At 59.8% G+C, this 10,032-nt stretch overlaps 1 protein-coding gene across 1 annotated transcript; it reads right to left on the bottom strand.

The window, feature by feature from the left end:
* Positions 1 to 493: 493 nt before the first annotated feature.
* On the bottom strand, positions 494 to 9,264 carry LOC100008973 (alpha-1-antiproteinase F precursor; the record flags this gene model as incomplete). Its single annotated transcript, NM_001082185.1, is given in 6 exon segments — positions 494 to 741; positions 1,553 to 1,700; positions 2,865 to 3,135; positions 6,556 to 6,581; positions 6,584 to 7,186; positions 9,232 to 9,264. Coding segments are annotated over 5 exon segments (1,236 nt in total). The 5' UTR covers positions 7,183 to 7,186; positions 9,232 to 9,264.
* Between the last annotated feature and the right edge of the window lie 768 nt (positions 9,265 to 10,032).

Consider the following 10,032-nt stretch of genomic DNA (forward strand, 5'->3'; position numbering starts at 1 on the left):
GCTGGCCCACCTGCTCTTCACTCTCATCCCTAAATTCTGGCCAGGCTCAGCAGTGCACCTGTGCAGGCCTGGCCAGCTGGGGAGTGGAGAATTCTGAACCTGAATGCAGGCCCCCAGCCCCTCGGGTCTGGCATGGTTCCAAGTGACCCACGAGGCTCAGCGCTGTGGGCACTGGCGGTCTCGGGTGAGTGACTTCAGGAGAGCCTGCCTTGTTTGGGGAGCAGTTGCTGTTAAGCACCAGGAGACAAAAGGGGAAATTCAGGGGATTCCCACACTTGGGTTAAAGCACTCAGTGCCACGTGACTCAGCCCCGAGCTTCACGCACAGGTGCATTGCCAGGAGTGGGCGGGCGGTGATGTCTCAGGGTGGGCTTGGCGTGCCATCCCTGAAATCACATACTCTTGGGGAGGCGTCAGAGGGACCCTGAGACAGGGCTGTGACCTGGAGTCCTCACACAAGCCCAGGGCCCAGAGGGACACTCAGAGACCACAGGTGAGGGGCTGCCCCCTGGGAGGGCAGCTCGGAGCTTTAATGTGCTGCGGTGGGGTCTCAGTGTTGGGTGGGATCCACCACTTTTCCCACGAAGAGAGGACTCTTGATCTCATGACTGTAGATGACAAAGAGGAAGGGCCTGTCCAAAGTGATGCTATCAGGCAGAGACATGGGTATGATCTCCATGTAAGTCGCCCCGGCAGCTTCAGTCCCTCTCTCGTCGATGGTCAGCACCGCCTTGTGCAGGGCCTGGAGGCAGAGAAGCAGAGCTGTGAGCTGAGCCTGTGCCGGCCCCACCCAGGTCTGGACAGGGACCCAGGTGGACAGTGCACCAAGGAGCGGCTCACATGGGCTTTTCTGCTGCTGGCCGGGACTGCCCTGTCCCATCCCTCTACCCTGGGTCGCCCACACTTCTGTCTCTCTCCTATCTGAGGATGTCCCACCGTCCCCTCCATTCCTGACCCGCACACCCAGCCACCTGACTGTACCCCAACCTCAGCAGGGGACGATGGCCTTCTCCCCATTGTGTGCCTCCACCGCACTCCATTCTCTACAATTTTCAGGTCCTTGGGCACAAGGGCTGTGGGGTGGCATCACAGTGCCCGTTCCGTCCCCACTGTGTGCAGCCTCTAACTGAGCTCCACTTGGTCACTGGTCCCGCCGATGTCACTGAGCAGCCGTCACCCGTAGCTGAACTCCCTTGTGTTCAGACGTGGTGACAGCAACGCCGCCCCATGGCACTGAGGGAAGGGGCCAGGACATGCTTTGGATCACCGACTCTGACCTCTGTGTCATGGCATGGAAATCGAGGTCCAGACGAGAAGACCATGGGCACGCTGAGCTAGGGGTCTGACCCAAGCTCAGGGGGGCTCCTAGCATGGAGCCCCCTCCTGAAATCTGTCCCCCGACACTTCCCGCCCCAGTGCATCAAGTGGGCCCCAGGAGCAGCCAGATCTGACCTGGTGTGTGTCTCGGACCTGTCCCCATCTCCCGCCTGGGACCTGCCTCTCCCGATCCGGTCCCAGACATCAGTGGGCAGCCTGGTCCCTGGGGGCCTCACCTGGGAGACCTTCAGAGGTTCCTGCTCCGTGATTCCCGAGAGGTCCGCGTTGTCGCTGAAGACCTGGGTGATGCCCAGTTTGCCCAGGAGGGGTTTCAGGTCGTAGGTTCCAGAGATGGAGAGTTTGGGAAAATGGACTGTGACAGACCTGTCATGCGGGGAACACAATGAAAACATCTCATTCCTGCTCCCGTCCTCTGGGGCCCCGTGTGGGCACTGTGTTCTTTCCTCCTGGTTTTTCCCACTTAGCCCGGCCCCTCCCCCACACCCACGTGGACGCTGACTCAGTCATTGTCTTCCTTGCGCCCATTGCAGCAGGTGTCAGAGTGTCAGCACCCACAGGGCCCTGGAAAGCCACCTCCCCTGAGAAGCCCGCCAGGCAGATCCAGGGTGTCCCTGGAAGAGCATCTAACCTGCCCTGCAGTGTTGGTGCCCCCACAGCCGGGGACTCCCAGGTGCCTGGCTCCCAGGGGAACGTGGCTGTTGGTGGCAGGTGTTGAGTGACAGCTGTCTCGTGGGTAGGAGAGTGGACCCAGCAGGCTTAGGGCTCAGCTCTGGTTGTGGGGAGCAGGTGCAGACCTCAAGGGCAGGCAGACTGGCAATGATTCTCTGTGACGAGTTACGGCCATGGCTGCTCCTGGGCCCCTGTTCTCATTCCTGGTGCAGGGACGTCGGGCAGGGTGGGGCGGGGCAGAGGGCTGAAGGCGTCCATTCAGCTTTGATCCTTAGCCCTGCTTGTTTGGTCGCTTGTGTCTTGAGGGCACAGTGGGCAGCAGGTGGGCCTGGCACGGGCACGGTTCCCAACACGGATCTGCATGGCTGTTGGGGCGTGCGGTGCCTTTCCCTGCTTGGTCAGGAGAGCACTCTAGTTACGTCACAGCAACGCCAGTCTCTATAGACAGGTCCTGGCGTCTCCCACTCTGGCCTTTGCTCTGCTGGGCCTCTCCCTGGCCCATCATTGACATCTGTGCTTGGACCCCACACTCAGCTGCCACCTTTGCCAGGAAGCCCTCCTTGGTCCTGTCATAGCCTGTGCTGGTGTTACTGTGACTATGTTGGGAACTGGATGTTGGGAAGTGGCTGTGTCCATGCTGGGGTGGGGGATCTTAAGGTCACAGCCTTGACCTCCTCACCCTGGTCACTGTCCCTTTAACACAGCCTGGCTGCTGCTACCTGTACTGAGCACCTGCCTCAGCTGCGGCCCAAAGCCCATGGGGTCCTCCCTCCCCACCCCGACTGCTGGTCATGGCCCCACTCCCAGTGTGACCTAGAGGTCCCGAGGGGTCCCAGGCTGGAGTGGGCGGGGAGTCACCTGAGGCTGCTTTTTGCCAGGAACTTGGTGATGAGCTCCGTGGTGAGCGTGTCCTCCAGGTGCTGCAGCTTCCCCTCGTCGGGCAGGAGGAAGAGGGCCGTGGCGTTGCCCTTGTAGTCCATGCGCAGCACCGTGCTGGCCAGCGTGCTACAGTGGAACAAGTCATAGCGGCCCAGGCGCGACATCATGGGCACCCTCACCGTGGTCGTGGCGTTCACGTGGAAGTCCTCTTCCTTGGTGTTCTCAGGCTCGAAGGGCTTCTCCCACTTCCCTGGGGAGGCGGGGAGGGCAGAGGCAGGTGAGCACCGGTTGGGGGATGGGCGGGCCTTGGATGAGTGTGACCTCGCTGAGCCTCCGCCTCATCGGAGAAAGGGGCTCAAATCAGCATCCACATGGATGGAAGGACTTAGGCGAGGACAACTAAGAGAGAGGAAAAATCCAGAGCTCTGGCTCCCAGTGGCCAACATGCGCAGTGCCTTTGGTGTCTGGGTTATGTGTGTATTTATTTATTTTTTTGGCCAGTGTGTAGGAAAATAGCTTTATTTGATCTTCCTAGATATAAAGAGAGAAATTTCTTCAAACGCAGTGTCTAGTTACAGCTGCCTTATTTCCCCTAAGAACACCCTAGGCCCATGAAGTCATAGTCAGCCCTGGCACTGCCTCTGGAAAATGCTTCAGGCAGCTGCAAGGCAGTTCCCAAAGTTGGCCTTGGGCCGGAAGTCCATGCTCCAAGGGCAAGAATGGAGGTCAAAAGACCTGATTTCCTGTCTGGCTTGCTCACGATAAAACGAAGAGCCATTGGAAGGGTGGGTGCCTGATTTGTTCCTCAATAAGCAGGGCGCTCAGAAGGATTGATTCCCACTCCCCTCCTATTCTTTGGCAAAGCTGGAGCAGGAGAGGGAGTGGCAGAGACCAGTTGGAGGACAAGGGCTGGAGAGTGAAAGTGTGGAGACGGCCATTGCCAAACTTGCAGGAGGATCATTGATAAGATGGGGGAGTAGACTGTGGACCAGGCCTGGCTCTGAGATAGTCGCAGTTCCTGGGTGGGAGGGGGAGGTACAGGGAGCAGCGACAGTGAAGAGTTGGGGCCACGGACATAGAGGGCAGGGGTTTCAGCTCAGGCCCTTGACCTCTGGTGGAAATTTTGGAGGCCACCAGGACCTGGGCCGGAGAGCAGGAAGTACACATGGAAGGTTTAGACAGAAGATAGGAAAAGCTTGACCATCTGGGGTCTCCTTCCATTTCCCCGCTCGCTCACAGAGTGATAAAGATCTTGAATGCTATCAGGGTCTAACGGAGGGGCCACTTTGGCTGACTGTTTTTTTTTTTTTTTAATTTTTATTTTTTTGACAGAGTGGACAATGAGAGAGAGAGACAGAGACAGAGACAGAGAGAAAGTTCTTCCTTTGCCGTTGGTTCACCCTCCAATGGCCGCCATGGCCAGTGCGCTGTGGCCAGCGCACCGCGCTGATCCGAAGGCAGCAGCCAGGTGCTTCTCCTGGTCTCCCATGGGGTGCAGGGCCCAAGCACTTGGGCCATCCTCCACTGCACTCCTGGGCCACAGCAGAGAGCTGGCCTAGAAGAGAGGCAACCGGGACAGAATCCAGCACCCCGACCAGGACTAGAACCCGGTGTGCTGGCACCGCTAGGCGGAGGATTAGCCTAGTGAGCCGCGGCGCTGGCCACTTTGGCTGACTGTTAAGGTCATACATGGGCCATGCTCGACTCCAGAGAAAGATAGGCATCCATGTCTGTGAGCTGGAGCCAATCTGAGAGGGACTTAGGAGGCCGCCAAGAGGAGAATCAGACGGAAGGTGAGAAGAGAAAGTTCCCATTGTGACCTGTAGAGTCAGATTGGTGGACAGCAAGCATCCTTGAATCCTGGCCATCTGACTAACGAGAGGATATGGGAGCAGAGGGCGGAGTCGTCACCCAAGCACCCACTGGAGTGAGGGCTTAGCCCATAAAAGGGAAACAGGAGGTCGAGTCGTCGCCCACACCCACTGTTGTCTGGACACAGCGTCCGTAGAGACTGAAAGCCTTTAGGAGTTGTGGTTAGCACCCCGTACTAGGAATTTCAGACAAGAGTAGACCCACAACTCGAAGTAGAGGATGCCGTGGGAATGTCCTGTTCCGCGTCCTACCTCAGGCCAGTGTGTGGATGCATTCGTGGAGCGTTTGGTGGTGTGGAAGGAGTTCCGGGGTGTGTTTTGTGACTGCCAGAAATCCAGGACCCAGAGCAGCTCAGAGATCCCCGAAGGGAGAGCAAAGTCACTGGGGGAGCCTGGATCCGAGTCTCGGCACCCGTGTGCGGCCGCCACAAAACACCAAACACCGGAGTAAGGAAAGGGTTTATTGGGGAAACCCGGCAGACTGGAGGGAAGGGGCGAGGAAGACAAAAAGGGAGAAGGAGAGTGTGTGAGAGAGAGAGCAAGCGAGCGAGCCTGGGATATGTGTGTATTTAAGCCTGGCTGGGAGGTGGTGTGAGACCAAATCCTTGAGAGCTACAATGTAACACTATCCCTCAACCTGTCCATCAAAACACCCCCTTTCCCAGAACACACCTGCTTCATCCAGGACCTAGAAGGGAGACACCATGACAATATGGATACTAAGCTCCATGGAGGTGGCAAACAATTCCCAGGTGGCTGCACGCTTGTGGAAATCCACCACCCCCCCTCATAAAAGAGACCAAAAACGAGGAGAGCTCTCTCTCTCTCTCTCTCTCTTTCTCTCTTTTTCCCTCTCACCTTAGACCAGTCTTGACTATGCTACTAGGTGCTCTCTCTCCTTGTCCCACCCATTCTCCCTTCTGGTGCTCCCCTGACCCACGCATGTCAAGGGTGCCACGCTCCTGCACGGATGTCTGTTTCTCTCTCACGGGAACCCTGATGCTGCCTGTGCACCCGGGTGAAGCCTGTGCTAGGAGGCTAGGAGGCGTCTCCCGGTGAGGTCAGAGACTGGACGAGGATGGACAAGCTCCTGCCCACACCAGTCTGAGCGCTGTAAGTGAACGTCTGGGGCGGGCAGTCGCCACCCAGGGTGAGCACTCTGGGTGCTGCTCCTAATTCCTTGTCCTGGGAACTACAGGGGCAATACAGGTGCACGGGCAGCCCCCCCCTCCCCCCCCCCCGCTGTATAACCAACGAGGACCCCAGAGAGGCAGATGCCCCAGAAACTCTAGGACACTCTTTCCTTGCTGGAGGGGAAGGTGATGGCTGGGGAGGCTGAGCCCTGTGCTAGGTCTCAGTGGAGCTGAGAGCTCAGCTGTGCCGGCCTCGGCCTGGTGCCCTGCACTGCAGGACTCTATAGGGAGGGAGTCCTTGGGGAGGGCTTGACCCTGGCCTTGACCCTGAGCTCTCCCTGGGACAGTGGGAGCGGCCTGAGAGCACCCTGTGGGCCCCAACCTCTGACGTGCTGAGCACTCGGAGGCAGGAAGGCGGCTGGGAGCCGAGGGGAGCTCTCACCCCAGTGAGGGCCCTGAGAGTCCTGCAGGGAAGCCCACGGTGCTGAGCACTGAGGCCCTGTTCCCTGTGGTTGGTGGAGTGCAGTGCTGGTGTGCGGGAAACTGGGGGCCCGGGCTGGGACGCGCCGTCCAGCCTGCATCGGGTGTGGCCAGGGAAGCCTAAGGCCGGCCCGGCGTCTGCTCTGGGGTTTCCACGGCACCTGCTGAGCGGCTGTGCACCCTCACCTTTGAAGAAAACGTAGTTCACCAGGGCAGTGTGCGGGCGTCCAGCTCTTGCACCAAGTCCACGATCTTCCCTCGGGTCCCCTTCTCCACGTGGCTGTTGATCTTGGTCTTGGCCTGCTCGGGGTCCCTGAAGTCGACGAGGAAGGCTTCGGACTGGTACAGGTTCTTGGCGTCTTCTAGAAACTTGTGCTGCAGCTTCAGGTTCTCGTGGACGACCAGGGCGTTGCCGGCGGCCAGCTGCAGCTCGCTGTCGGGCCTGTTGACGGTGTGCAGGAGGTGCCGGAAGCCGTCGTGGATCTGGGCCTCGGCCGTCTCCGTGAGGTTGAACTTCAGGCCCTCCAGGACCTGGGTGTGGGTGTCCCCCTTGGCCCCCAGGGAGAGCATGGCAAAGGCCAGGGCGATGCTCACCGGGGAGAAGAAGATATTGGTGGTGTTGGACTCGTGGGCCACCTCGCGGTACAGGCTGAGGGCGAACTCGGCCAGGCTCGGGGCGATCCTGTGGCAGGCTGGGTGGTCCTGCTCATGGCTGGAAACGGCTGTCTCCTGGGCCTCGTCGGCCAGGAAGCCGGGCAGCAGGCAGCCCAGGCCGGCCAGCAGGAGGAGCGCTCGAGAGACAGAGGGTGGCATTGTCCTGTGGGAGAGAGAAGGGCACCAAGCCCTGAGTCGGGGCCCGTGATGCCTGCCGGAGGCCAGCCACTGACGCCACGCATAGGTCATGGCCAGCAGGCATGCACAGGGTCTCTGGCAGTGCAGACTGAAGGTGTACAACGCGTGGGCGTGCCTGTGCTCCTACAGTGGCCAGCCCCTGGTGTCAGAGGGGAAGAAGGCGCTGGGATCCCTTCTGTATTTCCACTGCCTTAGGGTTTCCCTGACACCACCCACCTGGATGGTGGTGCAGTCTCCAGGCCAGATGGAAATTCCCCACCTCTGCAGGGCTCAGTTACCAGGGGCAGCTGAGCCTAACAGGGCGGATGCCAGCTTTTCCCAGAGGCCTTTGGCTGGAGGCTGCAGCTCCCTCCAGGCACACAACTTTCCACTGGGCATTGGCGAGCATCCCCTGGGCCTCGCTCTGTCCAGCTGTGCAGGGTTGGGTGGAGGCGTGACCTCAGGCCCTCCCTGCACTCACACAGGGCTCCTGGGGAGGTGCCCAGGACTCCCACTGAGGGGTGGGGTGAGCTGAGGCACCCTCCTACTCCAGGAACTGATGGGCTCCAAGGAGGAAGGGAAAGATTGGCATGGGGAGGGGTGGGCGGACCTGCAGCCTGGACAACCACATTCCCACCCCATTCTGGGTGCCCCAGGCTATCTGGGTTCTTCCTTTTACAGTGGAGGCTCTGAGGCCAAGAGAGGGCCCTCGCATGGACAAGACCCCACAGAGACTCAGGATCAAAGCTGTGACCAGGGGCCAGTGTTGAGTCCCAGGAGGTTAAGTTTGCTCCGTTTCCAATCCAGCTCCCTGCTAACGTGCCGGGAGAGCAGCAGAGGATGGCCCAAGTGGTTGGGCTCCTGCCGCCCAGAGGAAGTTTCAGCCTGTGCCCAGCCCCGGCCTTTGTGGCCTCTTGGGGAGTAACCAGCAGAGGGAAGATCTCTGTCTGTCTGTCTGTCTCTCTGTAACTCTGACTTTCACATAAGTGAGTCAACCTTTAGAATCCTGGCACCAGTCTGGTTTTCTCAGGAAGGATCAGACAGCTGGGTCCTGGGACCTCAGGCTCTGTGAAGGTCAGAGCGGGGCTGAGGTCAGTCTTGCACCTCCCAGGCTGTTGTGAGTCTGAAATGCAGCAGTACATGCCCTGGGGCGTGGGCACAGGGTACAGGTTCAGACCCGGCTCAGGAAGCCACGTCCATGCCAGGGGCCTGGGTTTGATCTGAGCTCAGCTCCTGTCTCCGGCTTCCTGGAGCAGCAGTGGTGACAGCTGAAGTTAATCAGTTCCCTGACACCCACGTGGGAGACCGCGGTCATGTCCCTGGCTCCCAGCCCCATCCCCACTATTGCAGGCAATCCTGGCGTGAGCCGGCACATGGCTGTTCTTCTCTCTCTCTGTCTCTCTCCCCTCCACCACCCGTTCCTCCTCTCCCTCCTCCTCTCATCTCTGTCTCTATTCCTCCTTCTCTCCCTGCCTCACCTCTGCCCACCAAGTAAATAATCTTAATAATACATGCACTGAGCTTAGATGTGGCCTGCTCAGAGTGAGTGCCCAGGACCCGCCACTCAAACCCTGGACGTGAGTGCCGCTTGTGGGGGCTGCAGGTCCTCTTCTGTGCTCTAGGCTCACTGTGATGTGGGGGGAGGGCTCATTCTGAGCCCCCTGGCTGTGTCCGGAGAGGAAGGAGGGCGTGAGCCAAGGCTGCTCCCTTCCTCTGTGTCTGTCTTCCTGTCGTCGTTTGCAGAAAGGGCAAGGATGCGCGGAAGCCCTAGGCAGACCCCGGGACTTGGAAAGGACACCACTGCTCCTCCTGCCCGTGTTGCTCCTCCTGGGGCCCCAGGGCCCTGGGCCTGCTGCCCTCCTCCACTTCACTTGCAGGGCTGGGACACACTGGGCAGGCTTGGGGAAAGGACCTTGGGGGCTGCTGTTACTATGGCAATAGGACAGCCAGTAGCTGGCAGCACAGCCCAGCCGCCCCTCCCCACCTGCTCTGCTGGCCCTCCAGGGCCCTCCCCAGGGAGCGCACACTTACCAGGACTCAGTGTCCAGTGTCGGTGGAAGGAGCAAGGATGGGGAGACGGAGCCCTGTGCTTGTCCTTGTCCGTATTTAAGCAATGATCACAGCGGGGTTGGGGCGGCTGCAGGTGAATATTAACCAAGGTTGCGCCAGTTATCGGAGGAGCAAACAGGAGCTAAGTCCACTGGCTGGGCACTGGGCTGCCCACCCACCGTGCCTGAGCTTGGCCTGGACAGCACATATCTCTCAGCTCCATATCCCCAAGGGGTCACTGGAGCAGGCACGTCGACCGTGGGGTGGGTGGCACGAGTCAGATGGTCTCTGGGACAGCATCACCCAGCTGGCTGTGTGCTCTCACCAGAAACCCTCCGTGGCCGCCCCATCAGGAGGGAGATGAGCCACGTATGAGCCAGCCGCCCGCGCGCCCTCTGTGGAAGACCCAGCACAGCCGTGGTGGTGGAGTGGAGTCTGAGCCCGTGTGACAGTGAGGGAGACTGAGGCTCAGTGGAGAGACTGCTCTTCCAACGTTCCCAAGCCAGCCTTAGGTCCTGACCATTCATGTCCCCCAGGATGGGGACTGGGGCATCTCTGACAGGCGTGGCCATGTCAGCCTGGCACTGTGGCCCGGGGACGGGCTGGGGCCAGAGAGTAAATCTGAAGAGGCGATCGGTGTCGCTTCCTCTCGGATCCTGGGGGCGTTTTCCCCTACACCTGTGCTGATCGCAAGCCCCACCCCCAAGCCTGGCTTGTGGGAACACAGGGAGTACCTAGGGTGGTATGACCCATACAGCCTGTGTGGCCGTCCCTCCCCACTGC

This window comes from Oryctolagus cuniculus, chromosome 20 (genome assembly GCF_964237555.1).
Source record: "Oryctolagus cuniculus chromosome 20, mOryCun1.1, whole genome shotgun sequence".
Lineage (NCBI taxonomy): Eukaryota > Metazoa > Chordata > Mammalia > Lagomorpha > Leporidae > Oryctolagus > Oryctolagus cuniculus.